This window comes from Leptonychotes weddellii, chromosome 13 (assembly GCF_054177405.1).
Source record: "Leptonychotes weddellii isolate Sample4059 chromosome 13, ASM5417740v2, whole genome shotgun sequence".
Taxonomy (NCBI): Eukaryota; Metazoa; Chordata; class Mammalia; order Carnivora; family Phocidae; genus Leptonychotes; species Leptonychotes weddellii.
Genome location: NC_138381.1, coordinates 28,491,862 through 28,515,719, shown reverse-complemented (window position 1 = coordinate 28,515,719; position 23,858 = coordinate 28,491,862). Strand labels below are relative to the sequence as shown.

The window sequence follows — 23,858 nt, the reverse complement described above, 5'->3', positions numbered from 1 at the left end:
TAGCCTCCTTTACTTTCATGTTCACCGAATTTTAGCTATGCTCGGCCTTTTTAAAATTTCTTGAACAGTCAAGTTTAGGGCCTCTGTCCATAGTGTCATTTTGGTCTTGCCTGATATCATATCCCCATTGCTGCCTTTTGTGACTTCCTGATCTAAATTATTTCTATGAATTTCTTTGATGTCTCTCTTCTCCACTAAATGTTAAACTTCAGTAGGACAAGTAACTCTGTGAACCATGGTGTCGTTAGCTTCTCATATATTGCCTAATTTAGAATAAGTATTGGACGGGAGGATGGAGGGATACATGGATGTGTAAAAATATGATCTGTGACAAGAGATATATAGATGAAAGCTGATAGACAAATGTAGACTCTCTTCTTTTCCCCCTTGTTAAAGCAGATGGTAATAAATATACATTTCTTTTAATTCTTTCAGCAAGATCTCTGCACCTTCTTGATATCAAGAGCCTGCAAAAACTCAACACTGGCTAATTATTTATACTGGTATGTGAAATAGCTTTCTTTTTATTTTCTGATTACTGGTTAGGACTATTTTTTCCCATACTATAAACGTAAAGGCAATTTAAAATAAGGGATGAGAAGTCATCAAAAGCCTAAATGTAGTATTTGCATCTACCTGGCTGTATTTCTTTACAACTGTGTTCATGGAAATGCTTGTTAGCACTACTGTTTCTCTTCCCTTCACTGACGTTCCAGGATCTAAGATAAAACTGGGTAAGGTAATAGGTTTTGCAGTTTGATATCTATTTGCCTCTTATGCTATTTAAGTAGTGTTAGTATGATTCCTCACAATCCTTCGAGAGTGTGTATTTTCACATTATTTACCACAGCATTGGAATCATGCAAAAACAGGAAGCTGGAATTTGAAGGTACTTCTCTCATGGATGAGGAAACTGAGGCAGAGGCAAACTTGGTGGCACCTCAGTTAGAATTAGATCGTTTATTTAGCACTTTGCTATTTACAGAATACTTTCAGTGACCTTTTCTCCCTTGTCCCCATGAAGTTAAATGGGGCAAGTAGAAGTATCTCTGTTTTACATGAGACAGGTTTCCTGAGTGAGGTGAAGGGAAGAGCAGCTAAGGCCATAGAAAGGCTGACTGACTTCCTGAGACACAAGGAGTATGAAGCCTGGCTCCCTGTATCCGTCACAGAATATTTAGGTGTAAAGGACAAGTAGCTTAAGCCACAGTGAGCAATATTTTGGTTCAATAAAAGAAAGCACTAGGATTAAACACTAGACAAGAGAGCCTTCTCCAGTTTTGTAGAGCAAACAAAGGGCCGAGCCAGCTGGGCAAACCCTACCTGAAGCCTCTGTATGTTCAGAAACATTTTTAAACCTATTGACATACTTGATAGTATTTAACCGTGGAAATTGTTTCTGATCTAAAATACTGCCTCATTTATTGGGTTTACTTAAACAATAGAAATGAATTGATATCCATTCTGAAAGCTCATTATTTTTGAAGTACAATGAGGCATTTTGCTTTCCATGAAGAAATTAAACAAAGTACTGTCTTGTTTTAGACTGAGTTTGGAAAACTGTCCTGTAGGTCAAATCAATTGTTAATTTCATTCTCCCACTCTCCAAATGTAACAGTTTTCTGGACACTGCCCTTGTAGCCAAGAAATATGCAACTAAACCAGAGAAGTTCTTTAACAAACACAGCTGTCTGTTAATGTACATATGCGGTAAATAATTGTTTAGTTTCAACCTTTATGGTTCCCTTTACAGTGAATTTCTTCACTGCTATCAACAATCTTAACTAAATCTGTCGTTTTTCCCCCCACCGCTTTGGAACCTGTAATTTTTTTTTTCCTGTTGGTCCTAGTAATAGAAAGAAAAACCTCTTTATTTTTATTTTAGCAGTTTAATATAATATTCATAAAACTACATTTCTCTCACAGTAAATGTTAGTATGTCCTTGAAAAATAGCCACAGAATGTTTTGGCTAGTTGTTAATCGCTCTTTTCCTTTGAAAAGTTTACTTGGCAATTCTCATAATACCAAATAGCTACTATTTCCTTTTAATGTAATCTCTTGCTTCTTAATGTTCTCCATATTCCAGTCTGAATTCTTAAGTGTATATCTATTCACTGGTGTTATGGAAAATTTCCTCATGAACGTCTAAGTAAATATTTAAAAGGAAATAAAAAAAAATATAGCACTCAGCATGTAAGCTTCTTAGGTATTTTAAAATTAAGATTTTATATATATTTTAAATCATTTACTGAGAATTCCTTTATAGGTATTTTTATTTTCTTGCAGTATTCATGAAAAGTTTTCTCTGGCTCAGAATTTATAGTCTAGAGTAGTCACTGTTGTAAGAGCTATGTGTGCATATACTGATTATGTGGTGTTTTGAAATTATGTATTCTTCAGATTTGACTATAGACCAGATTTCATTGTAAAATCTGAAATTAGTTGTGATAGAACCCTTGATTTCTTATTTCAAGTAGGAAGAGTTTTCACACCATTGTAAAAGCAGCTAAACAGTAGGAAACCTATTAGATGAGCAATTTCCAGCAAGGCAACAGTTTTCCATTCAGAAAGAGTGCTTTGTTTTCTCCACAGACAATAAACAAAGTGCAGCTCCAACTCCCAGTCTTAAAAGCATTCCGTCAAACTTAGATTTGATTTGTGTTTTCCCGCTATATCTCTGATTCATTGAAGCAATAGCATGTGCTATGTCTGCTCCTTCTCTGAGGAGTAATTGTTTTTCCTGTATTTACAGTCTGCATATTACATTTTCAGAAATATTCATGGGGAGAAAAAAGCTATTGATGTGGGCTTCTGAAGTTAGTAGACACTGCTTTTGTGATTGTCGGGTGAAAATATGGAAAATAATTTCAGTAGTTGGTTTTAAATGATCATTCATTTCCTTTGAACATGGACAGAGTAGTATAAAAATATTAATCAAATGTAACAATTTAAAGGCCTCTCGCTCTAAGCGTACTCTTATTTTAACAAATGTATTAAAATAAAAATTTTAATTGATTGTGCTATTTCCTTCTGAACCTTTTGAATTTCCTTTTTTATTTGTTCCCTTTCCAGTGATTTAAATGGGATTCCTGCTATGGCTGAATCCTTAGGGGCCTATAGTTGTGCAGACAATCCTTTTAAAATGAATAGTGTCAACATTTTAAGCCACAGAGGGGAGTTATAGTCTCCAGTCTGTAAAGTGTTGGGTATCAGGACCTATAAATCGTTCCAGTTTTTTATTTTATAGCTATTCCAGTATGTTGAAATTGAAAGTAAACTTTGGATGCTTTGACATGTTTTTCTATAACTTTTAAGACCTTTCAAGGTAATAAAGGTTATTTACCCCACAAAACAAAATTGCTGGGAAGCAGGTAGCCCACTGATGTCATCTTACAATGGGTACCTGGACAGTTTTGTCTGCATTTCTACTTGAAGATGATAGGTTTCAAGGGAATACCTTAGAGTGCTTTGTAGAATCTACTTACTGCTGTGAACTGAGAATTCAGAAATGATTCAAATCTAGGTCATTTAGTCTTGATCTAAATTTGGCCTTCATATTTGGAGATGACGTTGTCATTTGTATTTTAGATGGACTTTTCTTTTTGTAGCAGAACTTCGGTTTGGAAGATTTTTTTACCTTTATCATGATCATCAGTGTAGACCCTCAGTCATAGGAAATAGCTGTGACCATTGTGTTTACTTGGTGGTCAGGGAGATCTGAACAAAAGCAGGGGATCCTACATGTTCTGGTCATCTGTATTACTCATTTAGAAATGAATTTCTATGTAAACACACAGAAAAAGACAATATACTAAGGTAATGGGGATAGTCAAGAACTTTAAAGGATGGAAAGGTCTGAATAGGATTTGAAAAGGACTGTATATTGACAGTTTTATAGTTTAGAATCACTGTCTATTTAACATTCCTGGGTGGTATCCTGAAATGACCAAACATTCTGGAATACTGCAAATAGGAAATAAGAGTTTCTCTTAACTGTTCTTAGCTTATTTATCTAGAATAGAGTTGTCCAGTGAAACTTTCTGCAGTGATGGAAATTATCCATAATGTTGCACATATGGCTACTGAGCACCTGAAATGTAGAATGTGTGAGTGAAAAACTGAATTTTTAATTTTTATTTAATTTTAATTAATCCTATTTTAAATAGTCATATGTATCCTGTAGCTCTAGAAGGCTGGCTTGCTTGCTTGCTTTCTTCCTTTTTTTTTTTTTTTTTTTTAGAGAGGGAGAGGAAGAGAGAGAATCTTAAGCAGGTTCCATGCCCAGTGCAGAGCCCGATGTGCAGGACTTGATCTCACAACTCTGAGATCATGACCTGAGCCGAAATCAAGAGCTGGATGCTTAACCAGTTGAGCCACCCAGGCGCCACTCTAGAAGGCTTTCTTGATTCAAGATTCAGGAGGGCCTTCTTGAAATTTTGGCTTAGAACTCCTGTTGGGAACATGATACGGTGGAAATAGTGTCATGGTTCAGTTCTTCATTCCACTTTACAGAGAATTCTAGGCTATACAATCCTAGGACTTTAAACAGCTGCTAGTATCATAGTAAACCATTGTACTGGAAGTCAGGAGAGGAAGGCTTTTACTTTTATGAGCCCTTAAAATATTTCTGTGTATAAGACTATTATGGGTATGTCAGGGGCTACTGAAAAGTTTTAAGTTGTGGCCTGTGGCATCGGTTTCTCTGTAACCTATGAAGGGAACTAAGAGTTAAACACATGAAACAGTTTGGTGATATGAGCACAAGTTGTCTGAGAGGCTAGGCCTATTCTAGGAAGTCAGAGGAGGAGGGACTTGTCAGGGTCTTTGAAGACTTCCTGGAAGAGAGAAAATGTGTCCTGTACTTGAAGGGTGAGTAGAATATGGAAAGATGGAGATGGGAAGGTATTTCTGGACATTACTGCAACCTGAGCAGAAGTACCAAGTGGATGCACATACTAGGAGTGGTTAGGGGTCTGACCTGACTGCAGTGTGCGTGTGTAAATTGAGGATAGTGGAAGTTTGAACCTGATGCTGTGGCCACAAAATCTGTGTTAAACTGGTAGATAAGAGAGAACCATTGGTGTTTTTGTTAATAGAGGTGGGACATTATGAAGCTAGTTTAAAGGAAAAAAAAAATTAGGATGATTATATTGAGCAATAATGGGTTTCTTTTTAGAGTTGGAGAGGCCAGGGGAGAGATATCTGCTGGCTAGCTAGTAGTACAGAACCATGATAAGAGGCATTTTGTAGGACAAAAAAATCAACAGAGTCTGGTGACGGATTGAGTACCAGTGTTTGAAGAAGGGGAATGGGAACTCACATGGACCGCAAAGTAAACACAAAGTGCCAGTGATGATTTTAGGTAGAGCTTATGTTCTCTGATCTGGCTACTGCCTCACTTCTCTTTTTTTGTATTCAGGTGATTCAAACATTTGTTTCCTGACTGACTTTTGAGAAAACTTTAGTTTACAAACCCCGCTACAAGAGAATTCCCAGCCCAAATGACTGGAATATTGGTAGATTCAATAGAGATAGAAGATAACTCATTTAATGTGATAAGTTCAGTTTTACACATGTTCCCTTAAAAATGACAGTGTCTTGGAAAGGGGGCGTGCTGCTTGAAAATTAGGGTGGATGAATGTAAAAGGACATGCAAAGAAGTGCAAAATCAGACTTTTGGTGTGATAAAAAGGATATATGTATTCATATTTGAGAATTAGCATTGAGATAATGGCTAGATCTATGAGATTTGAGTCATTCATTCATTCAGCAATAACCTGCTGAGTATTATGAGCCAGGCCTGGAAGTGCTGAGGGTATAGTGTAAACAAGACAGGTAAGCTTTCTGCTCTCATGACCTTCACCTTCTCCTGGCAGACTGTACTTTTTCCTGGAAATAATATAAAAGAAAATAAGTGGCTGTGACTTGAGATTTGAAAAACACTATCAGATTAGGGAGTTGAAAAGTTTCCTGTGATTTTTAAAGATAAAATAGTGTGAGGGTAGGCTTAGCAGGCAGAAAGGGTCCTGACCCAGGAGCCCAACGTCCTGGGCTCTGATTTCAGGTCTACAATCAACTAATGATTGTACTGTGGGCAAGACACAACCCCTCTTAAGTTTCACTATTGATGAAACAAGCAAGTTGGTCTAGATAGATCTGTGTTTTTCAAACTACATGTCATGATCCACTGAAATCCATTTACAGGTTCACAATCTAGTATTTGTTGTGTGAAGAAAGAACAGAGTAGCAAATATTAACATATAATAGACTATTGTTTTGTGAAGCTTTTTTACTTTGGGGCATCTGTGTGCACACATGTGGCTATATGTCCTGAGTTGTGATATAAAATGTGTTTGTTAGTATGGCTTGTTCCTATCAGAACAGTTAGAGAACATTGGCCTCTAGAATCTAATTCAAATCATTGGCTATAAGATTTGGTAATTGTATAAGCAGTTCAGGTTTAAGAATATATTTAAAATCTCTTTAACCCTTTAAAACCACAATTTTATGATACATAAATGGAAGATTATATATGGATTTTTGAGAAATGGGGAGATTGGATGGGAAAAATAAATTTAAAATTGTATTCATTTTGCAGAGGTATATTAATGAGAAGTAGCTTCAGAGAAGTTTTCAGAGTAAGAGAGTCTTAGAAGAGGATTACATAGATTTTGAAAATATTGTTTGTGAGTTACTTGGTAGATATGTGAGCTTAGATGATTTCTGAAGATGGTAATGCTATATGTACCTCATAAAGTATTAGGAGAAAATGCTTCTTTTGATGCCAAACTTTTTAGTGTATCTAGGATATTATACAAATTAAGGCATTATTATTATTAATTTACCTTTTTATAAATGATTGTGTATGTGCCCTAATTTTCCACTTTTAAACACATTGAAAAATGTGTTTCATTGCTTCCATTAATTTAGTTTTGCAGATGTGAACTAACCTGGTTGAGTGGAGAAGTAGAAATATTTACAAAATGAATCTGACTCTCATTTCACCTCTTATGAGTGACTTAACATATTTTTAAGGTATGTGATAGTGGAATGTGAAGATCAAGACACTCAGCAAAGAGACCCAAAGACCCATGAGATGTACTTGAATGTAATGAGACGATTCAGCCAAGCATTGTTGAAGGTAACCATTTCATGTGGGGGTTGGCAAAAACACCGGGCATGGGCCAGATCTGGCCTGTTGCCTGTTTTGGTATGTCCCATGAGCTAAGAGTGGTTTTTATGTTTTTAAATGGTTAAAAAAAAAATAAAAAGAAGAAGAATATCTTGTGACATAGGAAAATTATGTGAAAGTCAAATTTCAATGTTCCTACGTAAAATTTTATTGGAACATGGTCCTGTTCATTTGTTTTTATATGTTTATGGTCACGTATGCACTGCAGTAGTAGTTGAATAGTTGAAATGGAAACCGTATGGCCAACAAGACCTAAAGTATTTATTCTTTGGCCCTTTATAGGAAGTTTGTTGACCTCTGATTTAATGAAATAAACCTATATATGGAACAAATTCCAAAGCTTTGCTTTTTTTATTTCCCTCTCTTCTATTTTGTTTATCAAGACTAGGTACATTTTCAGAAATCTGACAATGCTCATATTGCAGGTACTTACTACATAACTTGTATTTTTGCTTCTTAAACAGTTTTTAGAATCTATGTAAAACCATTTTCTCCTCTTAGGTGTTGTAATTCTTAAAGTGCTGTGGCACGGTTCAGCCAGCAGAGGGTGCACGGGCAGTGAGAACCCTCACAGCACTGATCTGTGATTTGCTACAGAAATAGTTGACTTCATAGCATCTTTTTTCTGCAGCTGCAGATGAACATGTTTCATGTTCTTACAAATTTAAGTCCCGTCTTACTGAGATCTTGGAGACTAAACTTTTCTATAGTTCTCAGAGCTCATTCTCTTCATTCACCTATTGGCAGATAAAGTAGTTGGTCTTCTCTTCTAACCTCAGTTCTGTCACTTACAGCTTTTGTCATCCTGTGAAGAAATTTCACTTTCTCTGAGCTTAAATTTCCTCACCTTTAAAATGAGAATTATAACAGTTGCCTAGCCACCCTTATCAGTGTAACTGGGAAGATTAAATGAGAAAATGTATTTTTTTTTTTTTTAAAGATTTTATTTATTTAATTGACAGAGAGAGATAGTGAGAGAGGTAACACAAGCAGGGGGAGTGGGAGAGGGAGAAGCAGGCTTCCCACCAAGCAGGGAGCCCAATGCGGGGCTCGATCCCAGGACCCTGGGACCATGACCCGAGCCAAAGGCAGTCGCTTAACCAACTGAGCCACCCAGGTGCCCCGAGAAAATGTATTTTATAATATTTTATGAACTGGGAATTCACTACATAAGACTTTATGGCATTTAATTTTTATGACTTATATTTTACTAAGCAAGCATGCATTATGTTGCTATTTGAGTGCTTTTCTTTTTTTTTCAGTAGATTTTTAGTTCCTTGAAGATGATATTGTTTCTGCCATATGCCTCTGCATTTCTGAAGACATCATAGGCTTCCAGTTATTTATTGAGTCAAGAGTGAATGCATTTTGGTGAACGGATTCTCTCTGATCACATGGTTGTATGTGAAAAAAAAAGTGCTGTTTTTGATAGATTAGTGTTCGCTGAAGACTCAGATAATTTTCAACTGTGGAAGAGTTGGCAGTGTTTAAATAAGCTAGAAGCTTTCTCATTATCTCTGAATCAAGATAATTAATCTTTTTCAATTTCACTTTGTATTGAAGTTTGTAGCTATTAGAAGAATAAATAAAGATCACCCATGCTATTAAAGAAACCCTGATCATTATGCTACACAGAACTAATTTTCCTTTCCTTTGAATCCCTTCAGGGTGATAAGTCTGTCAGAGTTATGCGTTCTTTGCTGGCTGCACAGCAGACGTTTGTAGATCGGCTGGTGCATCTAATGAAGGCAGTGCAGCGTGAAAGCGGAAATCGTAAGAAAAAGGTAAACCTGTGGGCTTTGCTTTTTGTTTTTGACTAATGATGTTGCAGTATCATAAAATACTGAGTTTTGGTACTGTCTCTCTGGGTTGATATATTTTATGAAATTCTTATGTAATTATAGCAATAGGAAGATTTATAAGCACTGATTATGTACAGGATCCTGTCTTATGAATTTATACATATACATATATATATTGATTTAATTCTCACAACAACTCTATGTTAGATGCTATTATTATCTCAATTATAAGAAAAAGTGGGGGTAGAGAGGTTAAATAATTTTTTAAAAATTCTTTATTTAAATTCAATTTAGTTAACATATACTGTATTATTAGTTTCAGGGGTAGAATTTAGTGATTCATCAGTTGCATATAACACCCAGTGCTCATTACATCAAGTGCCCTCCTTAATGCCCATCACCCAGTTACCCCATCCCCTGACCCCCCTCCCCTTCAGCAACCCTCAGTTTCCTGGAGTTCAGCTTCTCTTATGGTTTGCCTCCCTCTCTATTTCCATCTCATTTTTCCTTCCCTTCCCTGTGTTTATCTGTTTTGTTTCTTAAAATTTCACATATGAGTGAAATCATATGGTATTTGTCTTTCTCTGACTTATTTTGCTTAGCCTAATACCCTCTAGTTCCATCCATGTTGTTGCAAATGGCAACATTTCATTCTTTTCAATGGCTGAGTAATATTCCATGTGTATATATATATATACCACATCTTCTTTATCCATTTATCTGTTGATGGACATCTGGGCTCTTTCCATAGTTTGGCTATTGCGGACATTGCTGCTATAAACATTGGGATGCATATGCCTCTTTGAATCACTATATTTGTATCCTTTGGATAAATACCTAATAGTGCAATTGCTGGGTTGTAGGGTAGCTCTATTTTCAACTTTTTGAGGAATCTCCATACTGTTTTCCAGAGTGGCTGCACCAGCTTGCATTCCCACCAACAGTGTATGAGGGTTTGAGGGGTTAAGTAATTTGTCCAGCATCCTTAGCTAGTAAGTATTACAGTTGGGGTTTATTCCCAGGCATTCTCAGTCCATATTTTTATTTTTTTTAAAGATTTTATTTATTTATTTGACAAAGAGAGACACAGCAAGAGGGGGAACACAAGCAGGGGGAGTGGGAGAGGGAGAAGCAGGCTCCCCGCGGAGCAGGGAGCCCGATGCGGGGCTCGATCCCAGGACCCTGGGATCATGACCTGAACCTACGGCAGACGCTTAACGACTGAGCCACCCAGGCGCCCCCTCAGTCCATATTTTTAATCTAAAATGCTTTATTGGGTCTCATTTTAGAATTTTAGCATCCTTGCATATAATGTGTTTGATGTGTAAAGGACCTCTACAGATTGTGGAGACTGGAATTACTCTGAGAAAATGAAAGTCCAATGTGACTTGCCCAGGGTGGCAGAATTAGTTGTTAGTAATAGCGCTGGCTTTGCATCTGTTCTAATGGCTAGTACATGGATCTTTCTCTCAAGTAAGGCTTCTACGGGATGACAGTAGATGAGTATCTGTTCTTCATATGTCATTTTTTTTTTTAAAGATTTTATTTATTTATTTGAGAGAGAGGGAATGAGAGAGAGCACATGAGAGGGGGGAGGGTCAGAGGGAGAAGCAGACTCCCCGCCGAGCAGGGAGCCCGATGCGGGACTCGATCCCGGGACTCCAGGATCATGACCTGAGCCGAAGGCAGTCGCTTAACCAACTGAGCCACCCAGGCGCCCTTCATATGTCATTTTTCCCTCATCATTAGCCCAAATGGTATGAAGGATTCACTTGATATCTTCTCTTTACCTAATCCCACCATAGGCAGATCTTTCTTGGTGACCTTTGTAAAAGAACACAACACATTTTACTGTTTTTCTCCAGACTTGTGAGAGGAAGGTGGAGAGGAAAAAAGGTGAAAAATGGAGTTGGGAGTTCAGAGGTAGGGGATCAGGTCTAAGGAGAAATGCTAGTAGATATATGTGCAAGGAATAATGTTCACAAGGTTAAGAAGGAGAAAATGGGCTGAAGAGAAACACATTTTTATTGAGATGACTTTTTTTTTGTCATTGCTGTGAAAAAATCACAAACCATGGTTTAAATAACTAAATCCGTACTGCTATTCCTTTGTGGAGCCCCTCTCCACAGAGGTGCCTGTGTGAGGAAGCAGTATAATCCCACATACCCACCTGCAGGAATGCGGTCCCTGCAACTGTCAGTGTGGGCATATGTTTAAACCAGTTTGTGTTTGTGTAACATGCTCTTCTATTTGTCACACACATGAGTCTGGCTACACATCAGTTTTAGCTATTTTGGAGGACAACTACATACCCATTTGAGGTATCACTTAAAGCTTCCCAAAATAAATTTTGTTTTTGCCACATAGCCTATATTTTAAATCAGACAATCCTAAATATAGTCTCAATATTGGCTAAAAGTCTTTTTAGACATTTTTTTATGGTGTGTTAAAAGACAAGCAATTTTGTTAATGTAGATTTACTAGAAACAAGCCCTGGCACCATGGAGAAATGCCAAGATGGCTGTCTACTACCATTATTTGTGTTATTATTAGTAACAATGAATTCACTACTGCTAATAATTTAAAATCATATGTAGCACTTTTCCATCCCCCCATTTCCATAATGAGTTTGGGAGAAATATGTCGTGGTGAATGTAGCAGTGTTAGGTATGTAGGAACGTTATCTGTGAGTTATTAGTAAAATGGGTAAAACAAATGATAAAGTTTTTGCAATAGTGTTTTCCTGTGTTGACCTCTAGTTTAGGAAGAATTCTGTTGAAAGAGGTCTCTGAGTCTGGATATTTGAATTCAATAAAAAGGCATTTCCATCAATACTTTTTAAAAATTTTATTAGGCTGCCTGGGTGGCTCAGTGAGTTAAGCGTCTGCCTTTGGCTCAGGTTATGATTGATCTTAGGGTCTTGGAATTGAGTCAGCTTGTCCCTTTCCCTCTGTCCCCGCCCCCCTGTGCGTGCTCTCTCTCAAATAAATAAATAAATAAAATGTTTTAAAAAACTTTAATTAAAGCTTTCATTTTGGGAATGTTGTTAAATGTTGTCTTTTCACTTTTTGATCCTTTAGGTGATCAATATTCATTTATTTGTTCTATAAAAATGTATTGCATGCCTACTGCATTCCAAATACTTTTTTTAGGTCTGGGATATAGCAGTGAATATAAAAATTGTATTCTTATGGAGCTTTGGAGGAGGAAGTAAATAGAATAAGTGAGTGAAATATAGAGTAGATACTGTTGTATGCTATGGAGAAAAATAAAGCAGGAAAAGGAAACAGGTAGTGCTGGGTTTGAGTAGTAAGGCAGTGTTTCACCTCTTGATAGCATGGTCAGGAAGGCCTCACTAGGAAGTTGACATTTGGACAAAGACCTGAAGCAGGTGAGGGAGTAAGCCATGGGCGTATTTAGAGAATCGACTATTCCAGCCAGAGGAACAGCAAGGACAGAAGCCTGATGTGAGAGCATGTATGTGTGTGTGCGTGACATATTTGTGAAATAGGAGGAAGCCCAGTGTATTTGGAGCAGAGGGAGAGTGGGGGGGGAGTAGTAGGAGAGGAGGAAAGAGGACAGAGATAAGAAAGAAACAGAGTATATCCTTGTAAGCCATTACAAGGACTTTGACTTAAACACGGAATTAGCATAGAAGCTGTTGGGGGTTTTGAACAGGAGAGTGACATGGCCTGACTTTGGTTTTAGCAGCAGTACTGTAGTTGTTTTTGATAAGAGACTGTAAGAGGCAAAGGTGAAGAAGAGTCGTCAGGAGGCTACTGCAGTTTAATCAAGCTGAGAAGTGATGGCAGGAGCCCAGGGCTTATAGCACTGGACGTGGTGAGAAGTGGCTGGATTTCTCACCCTCCTTTGATCTGTTTTCTGGTTATTTTATTGTTTATTAGCACATCAATTAGAAATTGGTCATGAATGGATAACTTGAAATTCAGGTTAATAGACATTACCTCATACTTATATATCTGATCATACATTTGGTTAGGGAGTAGATTTAGTAATTTTTATAAGGGTTATGTAGAAGTTCGTACCAGTTTTCAGTTGACCTTAACTTGCACTTTCTACAATTCAGAGGGAGAACTGGAATATTACTGGAGGGGAAGAATATGACTTTCTGTCTTAGTGGTCCTGGAAACATTATTTTTCTGAACTTCCACCTTACTGATTTCAGGGTTCTCTCCTGCGACACTGCATCCTCTCAGTAGCGTTACAGTGCAGGTGCTTCATGCTGCTGGGAGTGGCAGGGCAGGTTTTCCCCTTTAAAGAACAAGCACACCTGTTAAAAGAATGCAAGACTCTCTCGAAGCTTTCAAGAGGATTGCTCTTTTGACATTGAATGGAAGGACTTGATCTAAACAGTACAGATGCTGCTACATGACAAAGGGGTTTCGCAGTGACTTGAATTTTTCAGTTTCTGAATTCTTGGCTCAATGGCAGTACGCACGTGAGCTGAAGAAAATAAATGATAATATCTCAGGAAAAGTTTGATCAGACCAAGCCAGTGGACAGTAAAAGGTGGGGTTCAAGTTCCTCCAAGTGAATTGTTTACTTTTTAAACCCAAAACATGCCCTGGAGCAGAGTACTGAAATTCTTGCTTAATATTTGGTCATACAAAATTAAGCTTCAAATGAAATGAGTTTCTCTTTGTGGCTTCACACATCCTTCGAAAACAGAAATGGAATCTTTAAATCCAGCATGAGTGTATTCCTTACTCTCAGCTGCAGCAAGAGAAATGTATTTCCTAACCTTGTGTAAGTCCAGCTCTTCACAGTCAAGGGATCGCTCCTCTTAAAGTGTGCCGCTGCTCGTCAGGCAGGTTCCAAGTGTGGAGTGCTTGTCTCTTATGGGTGCACCGTCTAGTTTGTGTTACTTTTATGGTGCTTTGGAGACATTTCAAAGTTAGTAAGATTACTCTTTATGTCTTTACCATATGTTTTATAAACTACTTTTCCATTTTAACGCAATCAGTTCTTTCTGATTTGTTCTCTTAGAACGAGAGACTACAGGCATTGCTTGGAGACAATGAAAAGATGAACTTGTCAGATGTGGAACTTATCCCATTGCCTTTAGAACCCCAGGTGAAAATTAGAGGAATAATCCCAGAGACAGCTACACTATTTAAGGTAATTGTGATGGATCTCTAATGTATATGATTGGAACCTGATTCTATAAAACAAAAACAGAGACACTCCCTTCAAAAATGATTACAATGCAGATAATATCTATAATTTTGTTTGATTTAGTAAATGCTAGATAAAAAATTACCTTTTGTTTATCATTGTGTCTTGATTTACCGGTAGGTGTTTTTATATGAAATGTGTCATGTCAAATATTTTTTTTAAATATCTGGGTTGCTTTTAATCTTTAATTCTTTGAACTTTTTATTAATTAGAGCCACACCTACTTTTTTCCATGTAAGCTTTTTTAAAAAAACCTTAAAATTTTGCAACACTTATATTACCCATTCAGTTCATAAGTTCATGTGGTTATAGTCTCAGTTAACCTTTTTAACATTTCTTGCTCTGTTATTTGTTTCTGTGACTTGAATTTTTTTCTTGTGTTTTCAAGTAGTAATTCTCTTTAGTCCTTGATAGCATGCCAGGCTTCTTTTGGCTGGCCACGACTTGGATAGTTAGAGCTGATGGTAGCCACTTTCTCCAGTTGGGCCAAAGGACTGGGCATCATTACCTGTGAAGCATCATGACCTGTTGGGCATCATAAAGAAAGGTCTCTGTGAGACATGGTGTTTTACATTTTGTGATTCTAGGGGTGGAAGGGCGTAAGTTGTACTGGAAAACTACTTTGTATCCAGAAAAGAAAGGGCTCATAGGACAACTACTTATGAATATAAAAAGGGTGTGATTATAGTAAGTAGTTTGGATTTTTTTTCAAGGGTGTGTTTAAAGGCAACTTATGGCAGCCCAGCTCACACAATTGAAATGTAAGTTTTTAAAGTAGTACTGAACCTTTTTGCATGTTATGGACTCTGATAGTTTCTATTAAGAATTACTCTGTTGCATTACATTTTAAATGTAACATGCAACTTGTTTAATTCGTTTTAAAACTCATTAATGGATTATAACCTGCAATTTGAAAAATACTAGAACAGGAGATAAAATGCAACTATTGCTTAGCTTGTGTTTACAACCCACTGGAAGCTGAGATGTTAAAAGCTACACACAGACATGTAACAACTGGTGTACATGTGTACAAGTGGTGTTCCTTTGGGCTGGAACTCTCAAACAAGACCAGCTTCTAATATTCTCATTCCCTGAGGACTAATCGAGAGCAGTAAATCAAAAAGGTAGTTTTACCATTTTTTTGAAACAGGATGGGAAAAAATATTTAAGACAGAGCAGGAGTTGTAAGAGTGGGGTAGAGGAGTGTATATCTGCCACTATTGTTAGGTGAATTCTGACCTATTTTCTCCTTAAGTGTGCAATATTTTAATTATGTCTTAAATGCACAAAGTAGATGGTCAATAAAATATTATGAGACATGTTTTTGATCCTGATATCCAGTCTTTTTGTTTGTTTTTCTTACAACTCTTAAAGTATGTGAGCATTCTTAAAAATTTGGGGTTGGAGTTTAGGATTAATGGTTCTAGGGCCTTTACTACATAACTCTGTCATAGTAATTCTTAATCATTTTGGGGTAACAAATGCCGTTGAGGTAATTTACAAAATATGTTTTTGCTTGGGGTGATAAAAAGATACTCCAAATTTAAGATAATTTAAAATTCAGAGTTTTAATCCAAAAGAGGTTATAAGTTCTAAACATATATTCACTGAAGCATTTTTGATGCCTTTTACCCCATCATTTTACAGGAAAGTTTTCAAGCATACAGCAAAGATTAAAGAATTATACAGTGAACAACTAGATACCTACTGTTTGACTCTTCTTAACATTTTACTGTATTTGCTCTGTCATATGTTTTAGCAACTCTGCAGAGGAAAAGTTATCTTTATTTTACAAGTGAGGAGACAGGTTAAAGAACATGTGTGAGATCCCCTAGCTAGTACCTGGTGGAGCCTAGATTCCTGTCACTGACTCTGGAGCTCTTGTTCTTTATGCCATGTAATCTTCTGACTATTAGCTAGCTTGTTGTTGTCTCCAAGGTATCTAATTACATCTTGCTGCCAGCCCATCTTGTTTCTTTAGTTTCTGATAACTTCCTTGTTTACCTTACAGGTCAGTGTTTCCTCCTATGTATAGTAAATCTCCGTGCATTAATTTACATCCAAATTTGAAAACAATATTTTTATTTCCAGAGTGCTCTTATGCCTGCACAGTTATTCTTTAAGACAGAAGATGGGGGCAAATACCCAGTTATATTTAAGCATGGGGATGATTTACGGCAAGATCAACTTATTCTTCAAATCATTTCACTCATGGACAAGGTGACTATAACCTTATGTTGGCAGGGAACATTTATTAATTTTGGAAAACTACAGTTTAGTGTGTATGCTGTGTATAGACACAGAAGTATTTTTAACATTCAGGTACAAAGGAAGCTCAGCAGTCTCTACTTGACCTTGAACAAGTGTAGTTATTTTTGTACATTGCAGAGTGACTCTTGTGATGAGTATAAAATGAAATTGCATGCATTTCTTTTTATTAAAACTTTTTTCTCAGTTAAGTTCTCTCGATGTCAGGTTTAATAATTCCCTTCCTCTTAGTCAGCTAGATCTTTTTCTTTTTTCTTTTTTTTAAAGATTTTATTTATTTATTTGAGACAGAGAGAATGAGAGACAGAGAGCATGAGAGGGAGGAGGGTCAGAGGGAGAAGCAGACTCCCCGCCGAGCAGGGGGAGCCCGATGCGGGACTCGATCCCGGGACTCCAGGATCATGACCTGAGCCGAAGGCAGTCGCTCAACCAACTGAGCCACCCAGGCGCCCCTAGATCTTTTTCTTTAAATTGCATCCCTGCCCCTGGCTTTAAAAGGAACATATTTGCCCTTATTTCCCTTTTTCTGAGTTCTAAAACACTTCGTGACTAGAGAGAACGGCATAAATGAGTTGGAGGAACCCTACTGTTCATTGAAAACTATTGACAGTGATTTAGAATAAGATAAAAAAAAAAATTGGCATACCATCAAGTAAGTGCTTAATAAATTTGATGATCAAAGTGAAATTAATTAATTTAGTTAAACCTTTAATTTAGATTTATCGCCTAAATCTCTTACATTAAGCTATTATAATACTTGCCTACAAAACTTTTTCAGAATAATCTTTATATTTGTTTAACATATTTTATCTTTTGATCAAAAGCTGCTACGGAAAGAAAATCTGGATTTGAAGTTGACACCCTACAAGGTATTAGCCACCAGTACAAAACATGGTAAGTTTATGTTACACTGTAGTTGTTTATTTCAGTGTCCAATGAGTCTACTTTTCCTCTTTTAATTGAAAGTTAAGAACGTTAGAGATTGAACTCATTTGTAGCACTGAAGACTGTGTCTCTCTCCTTTTCTCTCTCAGCTTTCTCTTGAAAACATTAAACAGTGTATCTGTAAGGAAAAATTAACACCTTTATACTGTATTTATTTGCATTCAAAGCTGGTTACAGTTCACAGTAGTTTCTTACACAGTAATTTGTGTCCTGAATCATCATTTGAGAGTTACTATGACGCAGAGTGGCTTTGTATTGTGCTCTGCTGAAAAAAGCCACTCAGCAAATGATGTTGCCTTATTAACTGATCTTTTTTTAAAGATTTTATTTATTTATTTCACAGAGAGATAGAGAGAGAGAGCACACGTAGGCAGAGAGGGAGGCAGAGGGAGAGGGAGAAGCAGGCTCCCCGCTGAGCAGGGAGCCAGATGTGGGCCTCTATCCCAGGACCCTGAGATCATGACCTGAGCCTAAGGCAGCCGCTTAACCTACTGAGCCACCCAGGCGCCCCTAACTAATTTTTTTAATATAGATTTATGGCATCTAAGTCTTTCTAAGATGGAATAACCTCTGGAAATTTGATAGATGATTCCCTAGGAATGCTTGCCTAAAACCTATTGTAAATTCCCTAGTCTTACTCTCGGAGCTTCTCACTCGTAGATACCTGGGAACAACAAAAGTATCTGTTTTAGGTTTCCTGCTCTTCCCCTGGCCACCCTCAAAACCTTTTGGTGGTATAATTCCTCTTCTCATTTTTCTCTCAGAATGATCTTGTTAAAAGTGCACTTGTGCTCTTTGACTATCCTGCATAAATTGATTTACTCACTTCTGTTTGCTCCTCAGACAAAGACAGAAGCCTTAGCTTGGTGTACAAGTTCTGGCATGTTGTGACACACTCCTGGGCCTGTTTCTCAAGCCTCTCTTTTGCCAGTCTCCCTCTTGCTTCCCAGGAGTTAGCCACATGAGCCACCTTCCATTTTCTCAAACGCACCATGCTTTTTTCAGCCTTACGGCCTTCATGTATGCTTTGGTCCTTATCTTTAGCATCCATTCCTCCACAGCTTTACCTATTAACTTTTATTATCCTTCAAAACACGGCTCAAATGTCCGATGCCCTCTGATCTCTGGTGATTTAGGTCTCCCTACACTTTTCTCTTTCATGGTACCCTTTTCTTCGTAGTATTTATCCCAGTAAGACTTGCAGGCTTGTACAGTCTTTAAAGACAGGGTCAAAGCTCTATTTTTTACATGGAAAAGTTCTTACTACATGGGAGAGAGACAATAAATATATTTTAAGTGAATGGATGCAAACTATTCCCTGTTTGTGATCCAGCAATGAATGAGACATTTTTTACTCTAAAGGAGAATGCAGTAGTTTCCTTCATTCAACTTTGATATTTTCATAGATTTGTTGTTTTATACTACTGTTGTGGTCTCTAGACTTAATTAGACTTATCTTTTCTCCTTCTTGTCCTGCCATATAATGATGTCCTCTTCCCCCTCTTTTTGGTAGTTTAAGGGATTTATACTTTCTTCTCCTATCATTTCCAGGAAATGTCAGAAGATGGAGTATTAGACAAAAAAAGCCAGTGAACATAATACAGTTTTAGGCTTAGGTGATTGATAATACATAATTTCAGATTTCTTAAAGTGATTTGAAATTTGGAACATTTTTAATTGGTATATGTTATAAAAATACAGAAAGAAGAAATTTTTGTGCCCAGTTTAGAAAGCTTAGCTATTACTTTCTCTTCCTTGTATACAGTAATAGAAACTGGCCTGGAGAAGCATACAGATAAATCAGCTTAATTGAAAGAAAAGTTTTCGGGCACCTGGGTGGCTCAGTTGGTTAAGCGACTGCCTTCGGCTCAGGTCATGATCCCAGGGTCCTGGGATTGAGTCCCACATCGGGCTCCCTGCTCGGCGGGAGGCCTGCTTCTCCCTCTCCCACTCCCCCTGCTTGTGTTCCTGCTCTCGCTGTCTCTGTCTCTGTCAAATAAATAAATAAAATCTTTAAAAAAAAAAAAAAGAAAGAAAAGTTTTCTTACAGTTCCTGTGGATTAAATGCCAGGCTAAATATATTGTTTACAGACCTATTTAAGTTGTTCAGGTATGTAGTATATGCATTTGAAATGAAGGTTATTCTTAGAACCATTATTTTTATTGCTTAACCAATAATTGTGCTTAATGCAATGCATATATTTCTGTGTAGGCTTCATGCAGTTTATCCAGTCAGTTCCTGTTGCTGAAGTTCTTGATACAGAGGGAAGCATTCAGGTACAGAACCAATTTTAAATGAGTTCTACAATTCATGAATATATTACTGTTCTAAAAATTTCAATCTTTATAAAAAGTATATGCAGTAAAAAATGAATGTCTCCTTTTATCACCCTTCTTCCCTCACATTGTTTTCCTTTCCTTGGAAGTAAACAGTGCTATCAGGTGGGAATTCCTCCATGTTAGTACATACAGATGCTCAATTCCTTAACCAGTGCCTGGCATATAATAGGGAAGCAGGAATTAATTAAATTAAAAATTTGTTAGTTTATGGTTATATTATATTCCAGATTATGGAAATTCTAGAATTTATTTAACCATAAATGAACACTTGATTATTTCCAGTTTTTTTTGTTATTCAGAGCAGCGCTGCATATTCTTCCTCATACATGGTTTGAACATTTGTTTTTAAGACCCGTCTTGCTCTCCAATCTCGTCGCTGTCCTTTAATATAAGAAAAGGCAAACAGTTTCTAGGACCATGCCATGTGTGTCTTTGAAATTTTTTACACTTTAAATACACGGATTAGTTCTTATCACATCTTAATAGTTTATTTTGGTTGTTTTTTAAATATGATTTTTCTTTTTTCCTGTGTAAAAAAAGTATGTAATTTACACAGAAAACCTGGTATACCTGACACGAGAGCTAACACAGAGAAGGGCTTGACAGAGGATATTTGCTACAGTGTGTTTTTTTGTCTTTCCCAGTTTAACATGTCACAGTAATCAGTATGGAGTTTAGATTTGCAGAAAAGTATTACTCTGATTCCTTCACGAAGCAAGTGGTTATTCTGTTCTTTCGTTTAGGGAACAGTCACAGGCAGTGGTTAAAAGCTCAGGCTTACTAGAGTCCTTAGGGTTTTAAATATATAGTATGTCATCTGCAAACAGTGAAAGTTTTACTTCCTCCTTACCAATTCAGATGCCTATTTTATTTCCTTTTGTTGTATAACTGCCGTGGCTAGGACTTCCCATATTATGTTGAATGAGGGTGGTGAGAGTGGACATCCTTGTCTTACTCCTGACCTTAGGGAAAAGGCTCTCAGTTTTTCCCCACTGAGTAGGTGAGCTGTGGGCTTTTTGCATATGGTCTTTATTATGTTGAGGTATGTTCCTTCTAAAACTACATTGTTGAGGGTTTTTATCATGAATGAATGTTGTACTTGGTCAAATGCTTTTTGGGCATCTATTGAAACGATCATATGATTCTCATCCTTTCTCTTATTGATGTGACATATCACATTGATTGATTTGTGAATATTGAACCACCCTTGCATCCCAGGAATAAATCACACTTGATTGTGGTGCATGATTTTTCTAAAGTATTCTTGGATTCAGTTTGCTAATATTTTTTGAGGATTTTTGCATCTATGTTCATGAGAGATATTGGCCTCCTAGAACTGATAAGTGAATTCAGTAAAGTTACAGGAGACAAAATCAATATACAAAAATCTGTTGCATTCCTATACACTAATAATGAAACAGCAAATTAGGAAAATAATCCCACTTACAAGTGACATAAACAGTAAATATAAAATATAAAATAAAATACCTAGGAATAAAAGAGATAAAAGACCTGTACTCTGGAAGCTATAAAACACTGATGAAAGAAATTGAAGATGACACAAAGAAATGGAAAGACACTCCATGCTCATGGATTGAAAGAACAGATATTGTTAAAATGTACTACCTGAAGCAATGTGTGCATTTAATGCAATCCCTATCAAAATACCAACAGCATTTTTCACAGAACAAGAAAAAACAATTCTAAGATTTGTATGGCACCACAACAGACCTCAAATAGCCAAAACAATCTTGAAGAAGAAAAACAGAACTAGAGGTATCATAATTTCAGATCTTTTATATTACAAAGCTGTAGTAATCAAAACAGTATGGTACTGGCACAAAAATAGACACATAGATCAACAGAACAGAATAGAAAGCCCAGAAATAAACCCACAATTACATGGTCAATTAATCTTTGACAAAAGAGGCAAGAATATGCAATGGGTGAAAGTCTCTTCAACAGATGGCGTTGGGAAAACTGGACAGCTACATGCAAAAGAATGAAAAATGGACCACTTTCTTACACCATACACAAAAATAAACTTAAAATGGATTAAGGACCTAAATGTGAGAACTGAAAACCTAAAAATCCTACAAGAGAGCACAGGCAGTAATTTCTCTGACATCAGCTAAAAGGATCCTTTTAGATCTGTCTCCTGAGGCAGGGGAAACAAAGCAAAAATAAACTGTTGGGACTATATCAAAATAAAAAGCTTCTTCATAGCAAAGGAAGCAGCCAATAAAATTAAAAGACAACATGCTGGGTTGCCTGGGTGGCTCAGACGGTTAAGCGTCTGCCTTCAGCTCGGGTCACGATCCCAGGACTCTGGGATCGAGTCCCACGTCCGGTTCCTGGCTCAGCCTGCTTCTCCCTCTGCCTCTCCCCCTGCTCGTGCTCTCTCTCTCTCTGTATCTCTGTGTCTCGAATGAATAAATAAAATCTTTAAAAAAAATAAAAATTAAAAAAAGACAACATGCTGAATGGGAGAAGATGTTTGCAAATGACATATCTGATAAAGGGTTAGTATCCAAAATATATAAAGAACTTATACAACTCAATACCCCAAAACCAAACAATCCAATTAAAACATGGGCAGAAGACATGAACAGACATTTCTCCAAAGAAGATATCCAGATGGCCAACAGACACATGAAAAGATGATCAACATTAGTCATCACCAGGGAAATACAAACCAAAACCACAATGAGATACCACTTCATACCTGTCAGAATGGCTAAAATCAAAGACTCAAGTAACAACAAGTCTTGGTGAGGAACTGGAGAAAATGGAACCCTGGTACACTGTTGGTGAGAATGAGAAGTGGTACAGCTACTGTGGCAGACAGTATGGAAGTTCCTCAAAAAATTTATAAATAGAACTATCCTATGATCCAGTAATTCCACTATTGGGTATTTAACTGAAGAATATGAAAACACTAAATCGAAGGGAAGGGATATATGCACCCTTTTGTTTATTGTAGCATTATTTACAATAGCTAAATTATGGAAGCAGCCCAAGTGTCTATCAATAAATGAATGGATAAAAAAGAGGTGGGATACACACACACACACACACACAGATACCATACATATGGAATATTATTCCACTGTAAAAAAGAATGACATCTTGCCATTTGCAACAACATAGATGGATCTAGAAAAGTACAATGATAGGTAAAATAAGCCAGTCAGAGAAAGACAAATACCATGTGATATCATTCATATATAGAATTTAAGAGACAAAACAAATGAATAAAGGAAAAACAGAGACAAATAAACACTCTTAACTATAGAGAACAAACAGATGGTTACCAGAGGGGAGGTGGGGTGAGAGGGAAATGGAAGGAAAAAAAAAAAGAACTTGTGCTCAAAACATCTAACTGCCTGGGGTTGAAGTTTGGCCATGCAGCTTTTCAATGTAAACCTTGAGTGGCTTCTTAACCCTTTGTGCAAAGAAGAGTTAACATAGCCGACTTGAGGTTCTTATCTTTAGAAAGGCCCACTTGCTAGGTTAACCTCTGACTGATATCTGGGAACTTGGCCTTCAGTGTGTCGTTCCTCTGTTCCCTAACTGATAAGGGTGGTTCAGTGTGCCTAGACTGTTTGTGATATGTGATTTATAGCAAACAACTTGCTTTCCTTCTAGAATTTTGGCAGTTGCTAGACAGAGGGTGCCTACATGACCAGCTCCCAATAAAAACCTTGAGTGATGTCTTCAATAGGTTTCCCTGGACAGAAACACTGCACCCATATTACTGCCTTTTTTTTTTTTAATTGTTGAAGAAAAGTAATAAATATGCTCAGTTTATTCCCTCACAGAAGAGAACCAGGAGGCTTACATACGGGTTTCTCTAGACTTTGCCTGCGTATTTTTCCTATGCTGAACCTCCTGTGTATACTTTTGCTTTAATAAGTGTCACTTGTGCTACAACCGTATGTTGAGTCTGTGACTCCATGTAACAGATCAAACTTGTAGGAGGCCTTGACCCCCTAATATACCCTTCAGGTCTCAGTTTCTGCATCTGTAAAATTTGGGTAATAATTAATAGTACCTACCTCTGGGATTGTTCTGAAGATGATGTGAAGTGTAGGTAGAGCTTTAACGTAGTTTC

General features: G+C 37.0%; 1 protein-coding gene across 1 annotated transcript in view; it reads left to right on the top strand.

Moving 5' to 3' along the window:
• PIK3C3 (phosphatidylinositol 3-kinase catalytic subunit type 3) overlaps positions 1 to 21,554 on the top strand; it is a 93,105-nt gene extending 71,551 nt beyond the window's left edge. Inside the window, exons 13-19 of the mRNA XM_081801331.1 lie at positions 436 to 503; positions 7,037 to 7,142; positions 8,861 to 8,977; positions 14,003 to 14,134; positions 16,283 to 16,411; positions 17,284 to 17,353; positions 19,617 to 21,554. Coding sequence (XP_081657457.1) covers positions 436 to 503; positions 7,037 to 7,142; positions 8,861 to 8,977; positions 14,003 to 14,134; positions 16,283 to 16,411; positions 17,284 to 17,353; positions 19,617 to 19,699 — 705 coding nt within the window. The 3' untranslated portion in view covers positions 19,700 to 21,554. The remainder of the gene's footprint in view (positions 1 to 435; positions 504 to 7,036; positions 7,143 to 8,860; positions 8,978 to 14,002; positions 14,135 to 16,282; positions 16,412 to 17,283; positions 17,354 to 19,616) is intronic.
• The last annotated feature ends 2,304 nt before the right edge of the window (positions 21,555 to 23,858 follow it).